Raw genomic sequence first — 23,077 nt, forward strand, 5'->3', positions numbered from 1 at the left:
AAATAAAACGAGAAATATCCAAAAATGTTACATTAAACGCTCCCATACATTTTATTTCCCATACATTTTGTATTCATAGCAGATTTTCGAAGTGACGTCCTCATTGTGCAATACAATGAGGACGTCACTTCGAAATGAATACTATTTAAAGTTTCTAAATGAACTTCCCTTCAAATTTGCGAAGTAATTAAAGCAGAAAACCAAAAAAAGAAAAAGCTAAAATCTTTCACATTAAATGTACATGGGATATTCGTATCTCATACTAAATGTATGGGAGGGTTTCAAGTTAATTTTTTAGATATTTCTCGTTTTATTTTTAAAAATTTATCATGGCAATTTTACTCATTAGGCTTACTTTCGATATCAGTTTAAAGTTTTTTGATATCTGTAATAGTTACGGAATAATCGCCTGTGCACACTTAACGATTACACCCTGTATACATATGTTTTAAGTATTAACCAAATAATTAATCCTTGATTTATTGAGTAATTTCACTGATAATTTATACAACACGATACGACCTATCATGTATTACAACTATGGAAGGTTTTTTAGAATAAACCATGTCAGTGCACAGAAATGGTATTTCGTATCCGATGAGATTGTTGCAATTCGGACAATAGTGATTCTTGTATTTGCTCCAATCCATGCAGTATATGCAGAACACGAAGATTAAACAGCTGCAAAATACAAATTAATGTGTATACAAGCTGGAGTGGTCAAATAGGCCAAACCCATACTTTAATATTATAAATGCGAAAGTAACTCTGTCTGTCTGTCTGTTACTCAATCACGCCTTAAATACTGAACCAATTTGCATGAAATTTGGTATATAGATATTTTGATACCCGAGAGAGGACATAGGCTACTTTTTACCCCGGGACAGGATAGGTTTTATCCCGGAAATCCCACGGAACGGGAACTGTGCGGGTTTTTCTTTAACTGCGCGGGCGATGCCGCGGGTGGAAAGCAATATCCGGATGCAAATTACAAATTGAACATTATAACGATGCCAAAAAGGTCCCCCACATCAGAAAAAATTACCCGTTATTGTAAAAACTTAATAAACTTACAAATGTATGTAGGTGATGCGAAGTTAACCAAACTATAATAAGCGCTGATTTTTCAATCGTTGGTTAAAACTTATTCATCGAATAACGTATTAAACTACCATTTCAAAAATGTATTCTAATTGTCCGTATTTGACAGTTTACAGGTGACATTTAAAAATGTTCGTGTAATACTTTATTAGACGGATAAATTTTAACCAAGGATTGAAAAATCGGCCCTAAAAGTAATAATTATATTAAACAACTCACAAAAAGAATAATATAACAGCCATCACGTGTGTTATAGCGCCAGATTCTCTAACTACCAGGGTATAGACGCGTACCCCGCAGAAAGGACAGGTGATCAGTTTCCTGTCTCGGTCGCCAGGGGGCTGAGGGAGGTGGTAACCTAGAATTAAAATAGTATTTATATGTAATATATACAGGGTGTAATCGTTAAGTGTGCACAGGCGATTTTTCCGTAAGTATTACAGATAACAAAAAACTTTAAACTGATATCGAAAGTACTTAACCTAATGAGTAAAATGGCGGTAATAAATTTTTAAAAATAAATCGAGAAATCTAAAAAAAAATTATCTTTAAACCCTCCCATATACATTAAGTATGAAATATGAATATCCCATATACATTTAATATGAAAGATTTTAGCTTTCTTTTTCTTTTTTTTTGGTTTTCTGCTTTAATTACTTCGCAAATTTGAAGTGACATTTTCCACGTTTTCCCGGACATTTTCACGCATTTTCCGCACATTTTCCGGGTATTTTCCAGGCATTTTCCGGACCCTGTAGATTAATATGTAATGTAAATTATATAAGAAAGATGTATTTATAATATTATGTAAAAAAAGAGCTACCAACAAACTGTTTTACAGTTTGGCAGATAAATAATATGTAAGTGTTTTTTATTCTGGATAAAAAAAATTCTATCATCTATCATTCATATTTATATGCAGTCTTTTCGTTTCTTTTTCAAGTAATTTATTGTGTTACGCATAAACTACAGGCCCATGTTGAAAAAGTTATGGGTCATTTGAACCACCAGGTGAACTATCTAGAACGATATAAGAGCATAAAATAATAAGATTCAGCACTATGCCGTCACTTTAAGCTGTCCAACTGAGTGCAGATGAGAATTTGAAAGTACAGGTAGAGACTTTTTCCCTTTGTCTCATAACAATATAAATACAAAGTCTACTAATTATTTAATGTAAGGGATGACTTTCCGAATTTCTTTTGGAATTGAATATGCAGGTTTTAGTAGAAATCGATCTTATACATTGAAAACCAGGTGTGTATCCGACTACCATTAAAATTTAAATAATAAAACCAATTATGTATAGTATTAATACAACACATATCAAATTATATACAACATAAATATTAAGTCAGTTATTCTGGTAACAACGTGGAAGAGCATACATTCATAAATTTTTATTCTTACAAGCCTATATGAGTCGAGCCCCCTTAGACAAGTGGCTTTCTATTAGCGTAAAGATTAATAGAATAGATTATGAATGTATGAGATTGACGAAATCTGGAGATAAATATCTATCATACATTCATAATCTATTCTATTAAACTTTACGCTAATAGAAAGCCACTTGTCTAGTGGGGGAGTAGAGTTACCTGGGTTAGAAGGTGTTACAGGAGATGCCAATCTCTCCTGCCTCGTATAAATTTCCGTGTACGCTGGCGGTGGCTCAGGCGTCTCAGCCACGGGCAGGGGAGTGAGTCTGAATCCGTCATCTGGCGGTGTTTGGACAGGGTTTATACGGGGAAGTGATGAGTACACTGTAAGGGATAATTTGTATTAAATTCAAATTATATTTATTTGCAAGAATGTAGTTACAAATATGTGTTGGTGTCTTATCAATTCATAGTATAAAAGTCCCTATGAATGGTTATAAACGAGATAAAGGTAAACCAACAAATATTATCAAGGTTTTAGAAAAAAAAACGTAATAAACACGCTTTTTATAAGATGAAATTATATATTGTATTGTAATTCATACTTTAGTTAGCTAGGCTTCTTAAAAAAATGAAACGCTAAGTGTGTTGCTCGAGATCAGCTCGACCAATGCGGCTCATTTTTTAAGCCTAATTTTTACAATTAAGGTTCTTATGGAGAGAAAATATGAAAAAGTAACAATAGGGCAGAACAACGTCGGCTGTTGCAGTTATTTATCTTCTTATATATAAAAATGAATCGCAAAATGTGTTGGTAAGCGCATAACTTGAGAACGGCTGAACCGATTTCGATAATTCTTTTTTTATTATATTCCTTGAAGTACGAGGATGGTTCTTATGTAGAGAAAACGTAAACATGTACCACGGGCAAAGCCGGGGTGGACCGCTAGTTTATTAATAAAAGTGATTTAGCTTGAAATATCTTGAGATCTTAAAGATGTAATAGTTTGGAATGAAAAATTCTTACATAGATCTTTTGAGACTTACAGATTTATCGCCTCAGTGAGTTCAATATGAATAATATGATACAGGACAACTAAAAATTGAGATTTTAAAATTAAAAGTCCATTTTTTTACTTTTATACGTGACAAGTTCATCGTTGTAATGAAATTCTTCAAGGCTTTTTAATAATTCTAAATTAAAAATTGCGACGCCTCGATTTGAATGCTTGAAACTAAAAATTCTATACAAGAATTTGAATACTAAAGCGTATTAAAGGTAAATCTTTTTTCACTACATAGTATAAAACAGCTGTCGCTGTCTGTCAGTCCCTAAAGCCGTTTTTTTTTAATATATATAGAGTGATTCGCTAAATATATAGGGAGGAACTGAAGAGAAATATATAAAGAGGAAGGAGAACGTCGTATATAATTTGTTAAGTCTTAGACAAAGCGGGCGAAGCCGCGGGAGGTAAGTTAGCAATAAAGTTGAATCAACATACTGCGGAGTTGCGGGCAACATGTTGCAGAGTAAAATAGCATGTGGAATAGTTCTCACCAGAGGAATGACGACATTTAGGCAAAGTTTCCAGCAACATTCTTGTCATTAAACAATTATTATTGTTTATCAAATATTAAGCATAAATATGAGACTAGCTAGTACCCCGCGCTTTTACTCGTATTTCTCCGCTCCTATTGGTCTTAGCGTGATTATATAACCTTAGAGCCTTCCTTGATAAATGGGCTACCTTACACTGGATTTTTTTCCGTAGTTCCATAAATTAACGCGTTCATCCCACCAAAGAAAGAAACATACAAACTCTACAGCCAGCTTCAGATTCGTAATACACTAATAGTATAGAGCTGAAGAGTTTGTTTGTTTGAACGCGCTAATCTCAGGAACTACTGGTCCGATTTGCAAAATTGTTTCAGTGTTAGATAGCCCATTTATCGAGGAAGGCTATAATCATTACGCCAAGACCAACAGGAGCGGAGCCAAGTGGGTGAAACCGCGAAGCGCAGCTAGTTAATATAGGTAAAGTTATAAACTCACCAGGACTTTGTCTATTAGTGTGAACAGAGGGTTGATATCGAACTGAAGTACTGGTCAGGGTCAGTTGGTTGGGTCGTCGGGGCCCCTCCTTCGCGACGTCTATCCTCCTGTCGTCGAAGGGATCGTAGAATATTGTTTCCTGCAATGTACCTTATGTGTGAGGGATTAGAGCTTTTTTACAATGAAGATTATTTACAAAAAAGAGCGTGTGTGCTGGGCACACGTGTCAGAAGTGAAACGACGACGAATCCATGACGTGATGGTATTGTCATAAACTCTCAACGCGCCTAAAGAAGTTTCACTTCTGACACGTGTGCTCGGCACTTTTGTTTTCTTTGTTGTTTAGATTTTGATGAAAACTAATTGATCTATCTTAAAATTTCTATCGAGTGCTTCTTTTTTTTGCTATAAAATTTTATTAGAAATAAATAAATAAAAACACTTACTTCAACATAGCTTTGGTTATTCTGCCCCTGCGCTTGGCCATTCTGCCCGGAACTCTCTGCCGACAAAACAAATTCTCTGCTTCTAGAAGATGCATTTACCCTTGAATTTGCTAACTGTAAATAAAATACACTGGTTTCTATTGGGCTACTGTTTCCTAGATATATTTTTATCCATAGATAATGATCTTAAGCGCGTCACACACGGTGAAGATACCATAATATTTTATGTTAAGATTCTCTAATTACTAATATAACCCCTGTAGAACCGCAATCCTGTTACAAATGACCCGAAACACTGACACAAAATTTCGGGTCATTTGTAACAGGATGGCGGTTCTACAGGGGTCTTAGTACGCAATGACAAAAAGAAAAATGATGGTCAGAACGCTGATACCGGATACCTTAAGATACTGTAATATTTTATATTAGAGAATCCTAACATAAAATATTATAGTATCTTCGCCGTGTGCGACGCGCTTTACCTTACGTAATTTTTTAAATAGGTTGAAAAGCATTTTTGTTAAGTTTGAGACAGCGCGAAAGCCCTGGCCGGAAAGGTAAAAGCGAAAAGGTAGTAGGTTTCATAGTATTCATGAAAAAGTTATAGCGTTAGAACATAGCATTATAAAACAGCAAATTCCAACCAGATTTCAAAAAGTATAATAATTAAAAGAAATTCGAATTTCTTGTTAGAAACAAGTGACTTAAAATTATAATTACTGAAGCAAATATTGTAACAAGTCACGATGTTATAATAAATGATGAATTTATTCGAGGTCACCAAATATTAATTAATTTCAAAAATATTTTGCGCGTTGATATAAATTATAACGTATAAGCTTTCCGCCCGCGGCTTCGACTGCGTTTTCAAAGAAAAACCCGCATAGTTCCCGTTCCCGAGGGATTTCCGGGATAAAATCTATGCTATGTGTTAATCCAAGTTACCTACCCTCTATATTTGTGCTAAATTTCATTGTAATCGGTTCTGTAGTGTATTTCCGTGAAAGAGTAACAAACATACATCCTCACAAACTTTCGCATTTATAATATTAGTAGTATTTCAAAAATATTTTTCAATTTAAATTATAACGTAACAACAACTGTTGAGATTAATCCAACCGGATTTAATTCAAAACTATTATGATTAATGTTCATTTAAATAATATTCGGTTAATTCAGTTATATTATTATATAGTTTAACCACCCACTAACTTCGTAATATGTTATTTAAACATGTATAACTACATATAACTTTCCGCCCACGGCTTCGTTCTCGTAGCCAGAGGAAATTCCCAGGGAAATGAAATGTTTCATCGCAGTATATAGATAATAGAAGTCTATATCACTCTCTAGGCACCTAAATCACTCTGGGCACAAAAATCATTCAAAAACGCTACGTTACGATGTCAAAGACAAACAAATAAACACACTTTCGCATATGTTTTAAATTCTACATTACAAGGGACAAACTGTCACAGTAAATAGATTACAGACAGTATAGAAAATACATACAAAACGGTCGAAACGTCTCATTCACACGAACATGCTAGACGAGACTCGTAAGCTCGTAAGCAGTCGTCGCTATGTGTTGTCAGTAGCGAGTACCCTCTTTAAATATGCATGAAACGTATTCGTTGCGAAGATTTACAAAGTTACAAAGATTTACCCTACTGCGTTATTGTTGTATAGGTAATTATTTTATCTAAAAGGCGTAGATGATTTACTATATGCCTATCATCTCTTCAAGTGTTACTCGCTAGGGACCGCGTAAGGGCCTGTGCAGATATGTTTTCTATAGATAATAGGTATCATGAGTATTTGACAGATAGTCTCGAGCTGTTTCGATCCCCGCTTAACTCGCTATCGAATACAGTAAGTTGATTCGATCACGCTTAGGATACTGTTATTATTCTATTTACTGTGGTTCTGTCAATGTACTTACTTCATTTTCTGGCCTTATGTCGTCCAAATCTATATAAACTGTATGTTGTAGGGAGGGGCGCCTCTCTGGTAAGGGTATCACATACGGCCCTGGAGATTCGCTGGCTTGAGACGCCATTTTCAACTGGAATAGAGGAAAATTATGTTTAAATTGAGATTAGGATTAAGAGACCGCCTCCTCGGTACAGTGGTTGACGCGTGAGCGTAGAACCGAGGGGTCCTGGGTTCGATTCCCGGTGGAGACGAAAAAAAAAAATGTCTCGGTCTGGCAGGACACAGAAGGCTGATCACCTACTTGTCCCTTAAGAAAAATCGATCAGTGAAACAGATGTATGAATAATGCATCTGCCCCCTACCCCACTACGGGGACACGGGACTTCACTTTATGTTTAAATTGGACTTTCAACCATGGTATAGCTACTACTATCCTACTGATCTAAGTGCGATGATAAGAGATGAAAGAGTTTGTTTGTTTACTTACTTGAACACGCTAATCTCAGGAACCACGAGTCCGATTTGAAAAATTCTTTCAGTGATAGATAACCCATTTATGGAGGAAGGCTATAAGGCTTTATATCATCACGCTGCGACCGATAGGAGCGGAGCAATGCGAGTAAAACCGCGGGGCACTAGTACAATATACATATCCAAAAACTATATTTCGCCTTATCAGTAACGACCTCGTCTTATCACAACTAATTGTTTCGAGCAAATTTTATTTTCCTCTAACTGTCACATGATGTAAATATGCTGAATAAACAGTTTTCCGCATTGAATGGTAAACCATATTTGGGTTAAGATACGTCCTTATGTATATTATAATATTACTAGCGGTCCGCCCCGGCTTCGCCCGTGGTACCTACATGTTTAAACTATCCTATCTCTCAAGTTGGATCGAACTGCACATGATGTGCGAATTTTATTATAATCGGTTTAGTGGTTTAGGAGTCCATTGAGGACAAACATTGTGACACGAGATTTATATATATTAGGATGAAGCTGAAGAGTTCGTTTCTTAGCTTATACGCGCTAATGTCAGGGCCCACGGGTCTAATTATGAAAATTTATTCACTACCAGAGCGCCCATTTATTGAGGAAGGCGAAGGCTATATATCATCACGCTAAGACCAACAAGAGCGGAGCAATGCGGGTAAAACCGCGGGGCACAGGTAGTATAATATAAATAACAAAATATATTAATACTAGTGGTCCGCCCCGGCTTCGCCCGTGGTACCTACATGTTTAAACTATCCTATCTCTGAAGTTGGATCGAACTGCACATGGTGTGCGAATTTTATTATAATCGGTTAAGTGGTTAAGAAGTCCATTGAGGACAAACATTGTGACACGAGATTTATATATATTAAGATTAAACTTACCTCTACTTAAAACTTGGAGTTAGCAACAGCGTGGTTGTAAATTCGACTCCGGGGGATACAGAAATATTTTAAAAGACGTTTCAATCATCTATTTTGTCCCTGAAAATAATTAATTAAAACGTTATTTATACTAAATTATTACGCTTTTTTATCATTTTTTCGTTTTAGGGGTAATCAAAATTACAATATCACCTATTTATTGTTTACTAGGTTTCCGCCCGCGGCTTCGCCTGCGCAGTCAAAGAAAAACCCGTATAGTTCCCGTTCCCGTGGGATTTCCGGGATTGCGTCATTTTCCCAGGATAAAAAGTAGCCTATGTCTTTTCTCGGGTATCAAAATATCTCCATACCAAATTTCATGAAAATTGGTTCAGTAGTTTAGGCGTGATTGAGTAACAGACAGACAGACAGAGTTACTTTCGCATTTATAATATGGATTATTACGCTTTTTTATTATTTTTTCGTTTTAGGGGTAATCAAAATTACAATATTATTTATTGTTTATTAATTAACTCAATAATATAATTGCGTCGCCTGGTAGAGATCACTCTCAAAAGGCCCCGCCCCGTTGGCCGTTACACATCTTAAAGCTGTAACGATGAGATTTAGTATTTACTTTTAAATTAAAAAAAAAAAAATATGTGTAATAAAGTGTTAAATAAATAAATCACTACATAGTATAAAACAAAGTCGCTTTCTCTGTCCCTATGTCCCTTTGTATGCTTAAATCTCTAAAACTACGGAACGGATTTTGATGCGGTTTTTTTAATAGAACGAGTGATTCAAGAGGAAGGTTTTAGTATATAATTAATTAGGTTTTAGACAAAGCGGGCGAAGCCGTGGGCGGTAAGGTAGTAAATACTAAAATACAATCGGTGACCTACCTCTACAATTACAATTATAAAAAAAGATACGATATCTTTTGATATCTATGTTATTTACCCAAATATTTCATAACTGTACCTTTGCCCTGCGGTAAATAACTATACTATGTGTAGACTGATTTTAATATCAAGGTAAAAATAATATTGTATATAGGTAGGTAATTAAATAAAATAATAGTTTAAAAAAACTAAAAAAACACGCTTTTTATAGAAAACCGAACTAAAAAATAGAAAATTTTATCAAATTAGTGTATTGTCATCGGTCCTCAATAAATCTAGAAAGTTTGAACGAAATCTGGCCGTTTAAAGTGTGTCAAAATCGCGCCCAAAGAAGTCGGTTACAAACAAACAAACATACAGGTGAAGCTAATATAAAGCGTATAAAAAAGTGCCGTGTGTGCTGAGCATACGTGTGAAACTTCCTTGGCAAGATTCAAAGATACCAAAATCGTCGCCTTACCCCATGATTTGACCGTATTGCCATGACCTTGAAATTTTACTCTCAACGCGCCTAAAGAAGTATCACTTGAAAAAAAACACGCTTAATCTCATTTATAAGTAGGTATAGCGCCCGGCAAACTTCTTGTCAAAAAAGTAGCGTGGTGGGGGAAGTTTGCGCATCAAGTTTTGGTACATTTTTATTTGCGCAAGCTTCCCCCACTACGTTAAAAAGTGGCCAAGTTACGTGCCGACAACTATGTAACTATGTAACTTTATTTGAAGTTACATAGTTGACCGCCTCCTTGGTACAGTGGTTGACGCGTGGGGTCCGAAGGGGGGGGGAAGGAAGGGGGGAACCGAGGGGTCCTAGGTTCGATTCCCGGTGGAGACGAAGAAAAAAAAAATGTCTCGGTCTGGCAGGACACAGAAGGCTGATCACCTACTTGTCCCTAAAGAAAATCGATCAGTGAAACAGATGTATGAATAATGCATCTGCCCCTTACCCCACTAGGGGACACGGGACTTCACTTATGTATGGATGTATGTTTTTTAAAACAAAAACACGCTATCGTAAGATAAACTTATGGAATTTGTATTGTCACCGATCCTTGATAAGTGTACAAAGTTTGATTAAATCTGTCCGTTTAAAGTGGGTCAAAATCTAGTCTTAGAGTCGGTTACATCCTATCCTACTAATATTATAAATGCGAAAGATTGTGAGGATGGGTGTGTGTTTGTGACTCTTTCACGCAAATACTACTGAACCGATTACAATGAAATTTAGCACACATATAGAGGGTAACTTGGATTAACACATAGGATAGGTTTTATCCCGAAAATCTCACGGGAACGGGAACTATGCGAGTTTTTCTTTGAAAACGCGGACGAAGCCGCGGGCGGGATGCTGTACTAGCATACAGGTGAAGCTAATAAAGGCGTGTTAAAAGTTACTAACACTATATTAACACTAAATGATAAAACATTTGTTACGTGATAAGAACGTCTCATATTTTTCTCTATATAAGCAATAAAATATATTGTTTTATCTGTTTATTTATTGATTACCATTTATTATACAATAATACAATAAATTAATTAATTGTTATGGATAATTCGATCGTATTTTTTCATTAATGAATAGTAAACGTTTTTTTTTCAATAATAGGTATGTAAAAGATATACAATCTAGTTCATTGATAAAAAAGTGAAGTCCCGTGTCCCCGTAGTGGGGTAGGGCCCTAGGGGGCAGATGCATTATTCATACATCTGTTTCACTGATCGATTTTTCTTTAGGGACAAGTAGGTGATCAGCCTTCTGTGTCCTGCCAGACCGAGACATTTTTTCTTTCGTCTCCACCGGGAATCGAACCCAGGACCCCTCGGTTCTACGCTCACGCGTCAACCACTGTACCGAGGAGGCGGTCCTATTCATTGATAAAGGATATAATAATTTTTACCAATTTATGAATATTAATTTTCCTATTTGTATTCTCGTTGGATTAAATGCAATTTATAAATATTCGGAAAAAAAAGAAAAACGTATATTTTGGCGGTAAATCTGTTCAAATATTTTACTTTGTACTATCTATAATTTCATTTTTACTTTTAATTTAATTTAATTTCATTTCATTTTTCACAAATTTAAATTTGTACTATCTATAATTTCCCTCCATAAAAGTAAAATGAAAATAGACTTCATGATGTGATTATTAAAACTACATTAACATATGAACATAATACAATAACTAAGTGTATTCCCCAAGGATTTAAAACCGTATCTAGGCCGCTTTCAGAATACTATATTGCACGCCTCATAAGCGAAGCGTTGAGGTGGGTACTACTGTCACTTCGCGCAAAACATCTGATTTTTCAAACTTAAAATGTCTTTATGTATCATACATTGCACTTGTAAGATAATACATACACACACATATTAAGAAAAAACACTATTTTTAACGTTCATGATATTTTTGATGTCATTTTTGTTATTTAAACTAGTTAAAAAACAGTTTAAAAAAGTTCTGTCTTGGACGTCCGTGTGTCTGTATGTGCGGATCCTTTTTCTTGTTAACACGATAGCGACCGAAATACTTTACTAATCGAGTCTTTTTTTTTCTCTTACGCTTGAGTATGCTCAGGAATAGAACCCTTTCATTTTTCAGGGTCTGATTCGATGTGGTTTAATTGTTATTAAATAAACAAAAATAATAATTAATAAATATTTATTAAAAAAAAATTATGAGGCGTGCACTTTTGGATTTTCCAAATTATTTTATATTTATATCTATACTAATATTATAAAGCTGAAGAGTTTGTTTGTTTGTTTGTTTGAACGCACTAATCTCGGGAACTACTGATCCGGTTTGAAAAATTCTTTCGGTGTTGGATAGCCCATTTATCGAGGAAGGTTATAGGCTATATTTCATCACGCTACGGGCAACAGGAGTGGAGCCACGGGGGTGAAACCGCGCGGAGCAGCTAGTTTATATATATAATTTTATTAGCTTCACCTGTATATTTGTATGTAACCGACTCCTTACTCGATTTCGACCCACATTAAACGGACAGATTTAATTCAAACTTTGTACACTTCAGGATCGGTGACAATACAAACATTTCATCGTTATCTTATTAAAGAACTAGATTTCCGCCCGCGGCTTCGCCCGCGTTTTCAAAGGAAAACCCGCATAGTTCCCGTTCCCGTGGGATTTCCGGGATAAAACCTGTCCTATGTGTTAATCCAAGTTACCCTCTATATGTGTGCTAAATTTCATTGGAATCGGTTCAGTAGTTTTTACATGAAAGAGTAACAAACATCCATACATCCATACATCCTTACAAACTTTCGCCTTTATAATAGTATATTAAGATAAGATGTAATGTATCCTATTTTTAGTTTTTGTTTAATCTATATTTATTTAACACTATAATTTAACTATGTAAATAAGACTATATTTGCATTTAAAAAATTTTAAGAATAGAGAACATGACGTCATAAGTTTAATGTAATTTGTATTTATATTTAGACGATGTTTTAACCAGTTTTTTCTAGTTAGTCCATATCTAAATTACCATATATGTAAAGCCGAAGCGTTTGTTTGAACGCGCTAATCTCAGGAATTATTGGATCTATTTCAAAATTCTTTCACTATTGGAATTTGGATTACGTGATCCCTGAGTGCTATAGTTAAGTTATGTATGTTACAGTCAAAAACCTTATTGACCGGTAAAATTAGTCAATTCGATCGATTAGTTAGTTCGATCCAACTTGAGAGATAGGATTAAACATGTAACAAACATGTAGGTACCACGGGCGAAGCCGGGGCGGACACCTAGTAAATATATAAAGAAACTAGCTTTCCGCCCGCGGCTTCGCCCGCGTTTTCAAAGAAAAACCCGTTCCCGTAGGATTTCCGGGATAAAACCTATCCTATGTCCTTTCTCGAGTATCAAAATATCTCCATACCAAATTTCATGCAAATTGGTTCAGTAGTTAAGGCGTGATTGAGTAACAGACAGACAGACAGAGTTACTTTCGCATTTATAATATTAGTATGGATGTCACTTACCGACATCCAGTTCCTATCTAAACATATCGAATTTAGATTACTGATAAAGGTTAAGTTATTTATTGATAAGAGTACTAGAAATAGGAAATAGTATAAAACAAAGTCATTGTCGCTGTTCTGTTCATATACTGAAATCTTCAAAACTACGAAATCTTCTCTAAGCGTATTAACATTCTGATAAATATCATACCTACCTATACTACTGTAAAGTTTCATCGAAATAAGTCCAGATTTTTTTTCGTCAAAGAGTAACAAACGTATGTTTATCCGTCCTCACAAATTTTCGCATTTATAATATTAGTAGGATATATATTTTTATATTCCTTAAACACTAGAACATTCTGTGCCTTGTATACTTTACCACCAGTTTGAATCCAGAATTTGACGAAAAGTAGACAATCTCTTATATATAAAAATGAATCGCAAAATGTGTTGGTAAGCGCATAACTCGAGAACGGCTGAACCGATTTCGATAATTCTTTTTTTATTATATTCCTTGAAGTACGAGGATGGTTTTTATGTAGAGAAAACGTAAATATGTACCACGGGCGAAGCCGGGGCGGACCGCTAGTAAATAATAAAAATATCATAATTATATCACTTTTAAAAATTATTTACACTATCTTGCTTGTAGAATGCAATAGAAAATATTAACTTACGTGTATATTTAAAATTAAGCACCACAGATACACAATAATCACTACATAGTATAAAACAAAGTCGCTTTCTCTGTCCCTATGTCCCTTTATATGCTTAAATCTTTAAAACTACGCAACGGATTTTTGATGCGGTTTATTTAATAGATAGAGTGATTCAAGAGGAAGGTTTTAGTATATAATTTATTAGGTTTTAGACAAAGCGGGCGAAGCCGCGGGCGGTAAGCTAGTTCTATAATAAATCTAAGAAAAAAATAATTTTAAAATAAAATAATAACGCATAATCTCACGAAATAATTGTATTCTCACCAATCCTTGATAAGTGTACAAAGTTTGAATTAAATCCGTTTAAATATCCGTTTAAATTGGGTCAAAATCGAGTCTAAAGGAGTCGGTGACAAACATACCGGTGCATGTGTAATAAGGCGTGTTAAAAATAGCTTAACAAATAAAAAAACTTACATGTTCAATATTTTCACAAGTACATCACTGTCGAATCTCAAACGCACAATGTTTTATCAAAAGATAGGATAAATGATAACGTAGATAGTGTATCTAAATTATAGAGAATTGCGATAAAAAGGGTTTTTTCAATGCGCCTGTTAATGTACATATTCGTGAAAAGAGGAATATGATGGAATTGTGCAAATCATCAATCTTAATAAAAATTGCATTCTTCATGTGTTTTATGAACTGTCAAAGTGACGTTTCACGCATCGGCCTGGTATTTTTTATTACACGCTTTATATTAGCTTCACCTGTATGTTTGTAAGTTTGTAACCGACTTCTTTGGGCGCGATTTTGACCCACTTTAAACGGCCAGATTTCGTTCAAACTTTGTAGATTTATTGAGGACCGATGAAAATACACTAATTTGATAAAATAAATAATAGTTAAAAAAAAATAAAAAACTCGCGTTTTATAGAAAACCGAACTAAAAGCGTGTTTTTTAGTTTTTTTTAACTATTATAATTATTACATACATACTTACAAGTTACAGTGTTGCTCTCCTTAAGTTTATTTTAACTAGCTACGCTCCGCTCATACAGGTCATAGGTGATGATACATATATAGTCTTCCTCGATGAATAGGCTATCTAACACCGAAAGAATTTTTCAAATCGGACCAGTAGTTCCTAAGATAAGCGCGTTCAAACAAACAAACTCTTCAGCCTTATAATATTAAGTATAGATTAGAATTATTATATGTTGTAATTCTCTTGAATATTGGAATATTATTATTAACTTATATTTAAATGTTGTTTTTTGTTATTATTTTGTTATTTTTTATTTTCTTTGACAACCGTTTAATTAAATTAATGTTTCTTCTTATTATCAGTATGTGTTTTAATAATCAGAAACAAAAAATATTGAAGCATGAAAATCTCTTTGGAGTTTTCTATTAGCGCATCTTTTGTAGAATCACTTATTTTCTTAGTGAATGTGTGGAAATAGTTTTTCGCGATTTATGACTTTTCTAGTACTCATACCTCAGTTGGTATTTTAGAGTGTTTTGATCCCCATGAGAAACTGGATCGATTGGCATCAAAAAATTTTTTTTTGAAAACTGCCGATTTCCTTGCTGACCGTACATTTTTTCAAAAATCTGTGAATGCAGATTAAAATTTCTCAAGAATTTAAGGATAGTCTCCTAAGAACGTTTTCATGTAGCTACAACGGTTAAGGTACCTGCCCTTCATGCCCCATCTTAACCTTCCACCCTGTGTAAGATATAATTAAGTATAACTAGTTATTTCGGTCACGGTTTCTCCTGCGTAGTTGAATTCCCATAGGAATAAGATGTTTCACCGAAGTAAAAATAAGCCTTCTATATGAAGACAAAAAATAGTATCATAAAATCACGTTCAAAATACCATCTACGTGTATACTATATTGATTGTACCTACATTGCTCCGCTCGTATTATATAGTACTAGCGGTCCGCCCCGGCTTCGCCCGTGGTACATATTTCGCAATAAAAGGTAGCCTATGTTCTTTCTCAGGGTCTAAAGATTGTCTGGGCCAAATTTCATCAAAATCGGTCCAGTAGTTTATGCGTGAAAGCCATACATACATACATACAAACCTTTCCTCTTTATAATTTTAGTATAGATAGCCTTCCGCGATAAATGGGCTATCTCACACTAAAATATTTTTTCTAATCGGATTCGTAGTTCCTGAGATTAGCGCGTACAAGCAAACAATTAAACTCTTCTGCTATATTATTTATTGATACATCAGCGGTACGCCGTGACTTCGCCCGTGATACATATAAGGAATACATATTATATGCCTGCCATATGCCAGGCCATGGCATGCGTGATCCCTGCCATGCCCAGGGATCACGCACATATCCAACAATGAATTTTTGAAATCGGTTCAGTAGTTCCTGAGATTAGTTTTTTTAAACATACAGTTCAACTTGAAAACATTAGACACATTGTACACAAACTAATATAGATTAATCACTATCACTACATATTATAAAACAAAGTCGCTTTCTCTGTCCCTATTTCCCTATGTCCCTTTGTATGCAATATGCATCTTTAAAACTACGCAACGGATTTTGATGCGGTTTTTTTTAATACATAGAGTAATTCAATAGGAAGGTTTTAGTGTATAATTTATTAGGTTTGAGACAAAGCGGGCGAAGCTGCGGCTAGTAAGCTAGTTAGAAATAAAACTAAAATAATGACTTTTTTCCCTTTACAGAAAATGCCCAACGCGCCAAGTTTTCATACGAGGCGGCAAGTCGCACTGCATAGATTCCTGCAGTCTGGAGACCATGTGTGGAGAGGTCAGAGTGCCAGAGGAGCATTTAAATGTACGTACAATTTGTTACCATTTATAAGATAGCTTTACGCCGGCAGCTTCGCCCGCGTAGGCAAAAGAAAACCTGCTTAGTTTCCGTTCCCGTGGGGTTTTCGGAGTAAAAACTATCCTGTGCTAACATCTACTCTCTACGTTGCCAAATTTAATGAAAATCGGATCAGCAGTTTTTGCGTGAAGGAGTAACAGACAAAATAACTAACTTTAAAAATCTTGCCTTTCCACTATTAGTAGGCTACAAAAGAGCAACTATGGAGTTTCTTGCCGGTTCTTCTCCATAGATACTGCTTTCCGAATCGGTGGTAAATGTTAAAAAATGTCAAAAGTGATTTTATAAGAAGTATAATTGAAAAAATAAATGTTTGAGTTGACAGGAATAGGTAATGTAGTTTCTGTGGTGAAGGAATGTTTAAACGACGTCTTGATTAAATTATAAATGTAATTACGATCTCTTAATTACACCACTTCAATAAAAATAATTAATTAATTAATTAATTTAATTGATTAATTTTTCAACGTTTATTTATTTTACATGAAGCGTCTGGATGGATTCAGATCAAAGCCACTTACATTTAAAGATTATACTAACTGGAGATGTTTATTGTTTTTTATAGCAATGAAATCCAGGCTACCTTTTTTTCAAAAGTTTATAAAATGGCTCATTAGATAAGCTTAATATGTCAGTTAAAACCAGGCTAGATATTAATTTATTACCAAAGATATTTATATAAGATTTATCGAGTTACAACTTCCCTAGGATTGAAATAACTGTCTTTATTGACACCATCTTACTTATAATCTTAATTATCTATCGACGTATCACTATCATCAGGACCTTTAGTTAATGCCACTCCACCACTCGTAGCAATGATCCCTGCTTTTGGATAATTCGAGTTATAATATTGATCAAATTCATTCTTTTCTTTCTTAGTAGACGCTGTGAATACTCTATTTCTTATTTCGTTAATCGAATTCATATAGTCTTCATGTTCATCTTTATTTATAGGTTCAAATAGATCGTTTTTATTTGATAGTATTGTAGGTTCTCTTGCTTTTAACCTTCAACTGGTGACGTGCATATGAGTCACAGTATTGGAGAGGTGACGTCATTTTGACGTATGAATATAAAGCCTTAAATACTGTAGATTATGTATAGCGGCAATGAAATAGGTCATGTTATGTAAAAGTAGGTTAGTTTGTTTCTAAAATAAAACACTTTTTTAACTTATTAAATGTAAAGTTAACTTTAATCATACACATGAGCTTAACATCAAATTTTGTTCTGTGTTTTGGTAGGCATGAGATCAATCATAGTGAAATTTTAAAAACTTAAAACAGAAAAAAAAATCAATCTTATTTTCTTATTAAGACTTAAGTTATTATTAAAAGAATATATTTAAATGTGTTGGTTCCATACAAAAAATCAAAAGCATGCCCGATAACAAGTAACACAAATTTTCTCAAGACAATCTAGGCACCCTGGTTTTCCACACTTCCTGCATAAGTATGACGTTCGTGTTTTTTTCTTCGCTGGACATAATATTATGCATGTCCCACGTTTATCCAGCTTTGTAGATGTAGAAGGTTCAGGTTCTGCATCTTCTATCTTCAAGATGCATCCTATGAGCGCACGTAATTCAGTCACATCGATGTCTTTCAACTCGGGTCGATCTTCCTTCTTGTATGCCTCATTTCTTCTATTAGTGTGTAAAACAACTATCTGTAAAATATCTTCAGAGAACAAAATATTCCAGAAGTCTACTTCTTCAGTACAATCACGCGTCTTATTTGAGCCTTGAACTGTAACAATATTATGGCTCGGAGTTCTACTTCTGTGAGGATCCTTATACCTCTTGAACGGTTGTATATTTCTCACTTTTTTTCCCAAATAGAATGATCTGCTACTAGCTATGTTGATCAAAAGCTCATCGTCGGAGTCGCCATCAATCTCTGATAATTGATCTTCACCCTCGGATTCTGCAATCTCACTTGAAGTGTCATGGTCGGATTCTAAGCAATAATTTTGATCCAACTCGCGATCCTCTTGATCAGTAATATCACTGTCGGTTTGTTCCAAAATTTCAGTGACTCTCCGCTCGAAATCGCGATCATTTGGATTCATTTTGAATGAAATTGTACAACTAAACTCACAACTAAAACATAACACTAAAGGTGACGTAACGTCAAAGTGACGTCGGGTACCCTCGACAACCTAAACTGAGCGCGTGCGACGTCCATTCCGAGCATCAGCCGACGCCAAAATGTACACGAGGCAGCTACTAGGGGGCGCAGTCGCGGGGGACAAGCCTTTTCTGAGAAATACAGTGATTTTAGCGTTGCGACGTCAAATTGACGGTACGTCACCAGTTGAAGGTTAAATTAACGTTTTCGTCAATGTAAGGATTCTGGTTTATGTATTCTTTGGCTGTGTCTCTTGATGATTGTAGATTATAACGTGTTTTCTTGATTTCTCTGCTATTGTAGACATTTGTATCTTTTAAGATTTCATAATTTGTTGTTTCGTAGTTTCTTACTTTCCCTGGTTTTATTGGTTTATATTTATCTTTAATGCCTTGTGCTTTCTTATGTTTATTCCGCCAATTGTCTTTACTTATATGATAGATATTGTTTTGTTTGTTTTCTTCTGATACGTCTATATCGGCTTTTGCTGTAGCTTTTACGATGAGATCTGTTAGTTTGTCAGCTAGTGATTCTGATATGAATTTTTGTGCTATTTTCCGAATGTCTTCTATATTCGCCGTTAATAGTACCAATGAATTTGTGATATGCGCTAGTATAAGTAAATGGCTTCCTGAAAGAAATTAAAAGCATTATTATTTAATATTATTTTCAGAATTAAACCAATTTTTATTTGAAAGAAAGAAAGAAACAGAATTTATTGCCACATGTTAACTTAACAACTTAATACTGCGTTATTTTTTTACTACTGCGTTAGTGTTTTTTTCCTAGTTACCTAATAAATTAATAATGTTTCCCAAAGAAAATTTTCTTTGAATTTATTTCTGCAGTTTGCGAAAAACCGGTGTAGTACATACACAAAAACAGTGGAGTACAACCTTTTCTAAAGTTGGTTAAACATTGAAATAACACAAACATTTGACTGACCGGTTGGCTTAGTTGGTAGTGACCCTGCCTTCGAAGCCAGAGGTCGTGTGTTCGATTCCCACCCGGGACAAATATTTGTGTGATGAACATAGATGTTTGCTCTGTGTCTGGGTGTTGCTTATCTTTATAAGTATTTATTTCAAATTATATATGTATGTTTATCAGCCATCTGGTTTCCATAACACAAGCGAATGCTTAGTATGGGGTCAGATCGTGCCGTTTGTAAAAATTGTCCTGAAATAGTTATTTTATTTATATATTTAAAATTCACCAACGTATTGAAATGAAGCTAACTATTGTATTTAGTAAAATATTCGACTGTAACTAATTTTCAGAAACTCAAGGTTAAGAGTTTTAAATGTTAATGTTAGCTTTGTGAAATGAACGCTTTATAGCCGTTACTAATTGTTGCAAATATACATAAACTAATTGTTATTTTACTTCGTATATGTATAGAAATAGTGTAAAAATGCTTACTTATGTAAAATTTTAAATGCAAAAGTAGCTGAGGGTAAAATCGTGGATTTAATAGATCACTACATAGTATAAAACAAAGCTTTCTCTGTCCCTATGTCCCTATGTATGCTTAAATCTTTAAAACTTCGCAACGGATTTTGATGCGGTTTTTTAATAGATAATGTGATTCAAGAGGAAGGTTTTAGTATATAATTTCTTATGTTTAAGACAAAGCGAGCGAAGCCGTGTGCGGAAAGCTAGTATTAAATATTTTAAATATTTAATATTTAAATAATAAATAAAAATTACCTATAACGTAGAACCATTTCGAGAAATACATTGCGAACAGAAAATATGTCAAGAAAGTTTTATCACAGCAAATTGAATTTATTTTTTATCGTTCCACGGTATTGGCTAAGTTATATTTCTTTTAGGAAAGTTACAAGTTAAACATTAATGGAATCTATACTTGGCACTTATTGTATTCAAACAAACTTAAATATTGCACGCCTCATAAGCGAAGCGTTGAGGTGGGTACTACTGTCACTTCGCGCAAAACATCTGATTTTTCAAACTTAAAATGTCTTTATGTATCATACATTGCACTTGTAAGATAATACATACACACACATATTAAGAAAAAACACTATATTTAACGTTCATGATATTTTTGATGTCATTTTTGTTATTTAAACTAGTTAAAAAACAGTTTAAAAAAGTTCTGTCTTGGACGTCCGTGTGTCTGTATGTGCGGAGGATTTTCTTGTTAACACGATAGCGACCGAAATACTTTACTAATCGAGTCTTTTTTTTTCTCTTACGCTTGAGTATGCTCAGGTATAGAACCCTTTCATTTTTCAGGGTCTGATTCGATGTGGTTTAATTGTTATTAAATAAACAAAAATAATAATTAATAAATAATTATTTAAAAAAAATTATGAGGCGTGCACTTTTGGATTTTCCAAATTATTTATTTATTTTTTCGTATTAAAGAAGAGACTTCTTTAATATGTCTGTTTGGACTCAATTATTTATGAATTCTACAAGACTTTTTTTATGACGATAGTCTTCACTACATAGTATAAAACAAAGTCGCCTTCTCTGTCCCTATGTCCCTACGTCCCTATGTATGCTTAAATCTTTAAAACTACGCAGCGGATTTTAGTGCAGTTTTTTTTAATAGAGTGATTCAAGAGCAAGGTTTTAGTAAATAATTTATTATGTTTAAGATAAAGCGGGCGAAGCCGCGGGCGGAAAGATAGTTATTGACTAAATTATATTAAGGTCTGTTTGTCTTCAACGCTTTAACATTTGACCATAGAACCTATTTGGATGAAATTTGAAATTGAAAAAGCTTAAGACCTAGGATCATATATGCTTCTTTTCCTTAAATTCCAATTCTTAAATTAGATAGGGTAATTAGTTTACCATTTTTTTGTTGGGTGAAACCGCGGGGCACGGCTAGTCTTACATTTTACCATACATTGTATACTATACTAGGTATTGCCCGCAGCTTCGCCCACGTTTAAATCTTCATAGTATCATCTATTTTCTTATTCTTTAAAAATGTTTCTACTTTCAAATACTATAATATTTTCTTGATATTAAAGTAAAAATTTAATTTTCTTTTACAGCCTTGCTACGTATGTAATAACACAGGTCACGATTGTCGAATATTACGACAAATTCAACAAGAAGAAAGTACCGAAAACACAACAGAAGGGAACTCTTTAGATTATAGTGAAGGAGATATTGGTGAGTACAAAAAAAATTACATGTATTTTATTTTATATAAATTTTTCGTTTTATAGCATTCAAATGCTTTATTTATACCTAAATGATAAAATTTAAAAGAATAAAAAAAAAACGATCACGTGAGTTTCGAACCCGCGTCTTTTTGCCAAACCGGGGCAACGCCTAGTCTCTCGTCAACCCATGATCACGCCAGAGCAATCGAATTTTCTCTATTCGGGTTTAAGTACTTAAGGAACCTCTCATCTAATGAGATGATGAGATCATCATCTTTAAGAATTTCTTAATGTTGTTATTTCAATTAATCCTCTACTAATTTATCATTCTACAGGCAGACAAAATTGTTTTTTTGAAAATGTTTATTCTAGTGTAAAATTAATATTTTAGAAAAAAGAAAGGAAAATAATGCAAATCAAACTATCTACATATATTATTTAATAATAAAAAAACGAGGATTGATAAAATCTTAAAATGGGTTTTGAATTTAACACTATATAAATATGTACTATTAAACTTAATGCTCTGACGTATTTTATAATAATAGCATCACAAGAATATTGTATATTACTTGCTAGAAAGCCGGAACAGCCATTTCTTATTGACCATACATTCATGATTTTACATTTTATTTTAATATATAGTTTTTTATTTCCAGAAGAACCTCCAGGTGTGGAGGATACGGATTTTGTTCTATACGTGAGTGCGTTAGAAACGGAACGGTGTAGACGAGGTCTGACCGTCGCTTATGCGTCACATTGTCAGCAGGAAGCAGCTTTGGATAGGTAAATATCACTACATAGTATAAAACAAATTCGCTTTCTCTGTCCCTATGTCCCTATATGCTTAAATCTTTAAAACTACGCAACGGATTTTGATGCGGCTGAATTTAATAGTTCTCTCATCCCTATTATATTTTATCTACTACTAGCTCACTGACTGCGGCTTCACCCGCATAGTTCCCGTTCCCGTGGGATTTCCGGGATAGAAAGTAGGCTATGTGTTAATCCATTACCCTCTGAATGTAATTTCATTGTAAAAAATAACTTTTTTTTTTATTCATGTTGCCGTCT

General features: G+C 34.2%; 2 protein-coding genes across 4 annotated transcripts in view; one reads left to right on the top strand and one right to left on the bottom strand.

The window, feature by feature from the left end:
• The window catches only part of Invadolysin (leishmanolysin-like peptidase, invadolysin), a 69,383-nt gene that overhangs the window by 34,306 nt on the left and 12,000 nt on the right, over positions 1–23,077 (top strand). For 2 of the 3 annotated variants that reach the window (XM_090119044.1, XM_090119046.1), the window contains exons 5-7: positions 16,557–16,668; positions 21,890–22,010; positions 22,663–22,789. In XM_090119044.1, the coding sequence (XP_089975170.1) occupies positions 16,557–16,668; positions 21,890–22,010; positions 22,663–22,789 (360 nt within the window). The remainder of the gene's footprint in view (positions 1–16,556; positions 16,669–21,889; positions 22,011–22,662; positions 22,790–23,077) is intronic. The other variant, XM_090119045.1, reaches the window with a different exon arrangement.
• LOC149895431 (uncharacterized) lies at positions 504–8,470 on the bottom strand. The gene is made up of 7 exons (XM_090118741.1): positions 8,297–8,470; positions 6,919–7,041; positions 4,977–5,090; positions 4,531–4,669; positions 2,697–2,861; positions 1,321–1,459; positions 504–681 (listed from the first exon to the last, which is right to left on the bottom strand). Exons 2-7 carry the CDS (start codon positions 7,033–7,035, stop codon positions 504–506), a joined length of 852 nt encoding a protein of 283 aa, XP_089974867.1. The 5' UTR covers positions 7,036–7,041; positions 8,297–8,470.

The sequence above is a fragment of the Colias eurytheme genome, chromosome 31 (genome assembly GCF_061535395.1).
Source record: "Colias eurytheme isolate Ceu_HAF_F1 chromosome 31, ilColEury1 Martin Lab GWU primary, whole genome shotgun sequence".
Classification (NCBI taxonomy): Eukaryota; Metazoa; Arthropoda; class Insecta; order Lepidoptera; family Pieridae; genus Colias; species Colias eurytheme.

Bases quoted from the DNA above. Each gene is read 5' to 3' on its own strand.
- LOC149895431 (XM_090118741.1), bottom strand. From the start codon at position 7,035: ATGGCGTCTCAAGCCAGCGAATCTCCAGGGCCGTATGTGATACCCTTA. The intron at 1,460-2,696 runs GTAACTCTACTC...TTTTAATTCTAG, and splicing joins TGTAACACCTTCTAACCCAG to GTTACCACCTCCCTCAGCCC. The intron at 682-1,320 runs GTGAGTTGTTTA...TGTATTTTGCAG, and splicing joins GCTGTTATATTATTCTTTTT to CTGTTTAATCTTCGTGTTCT.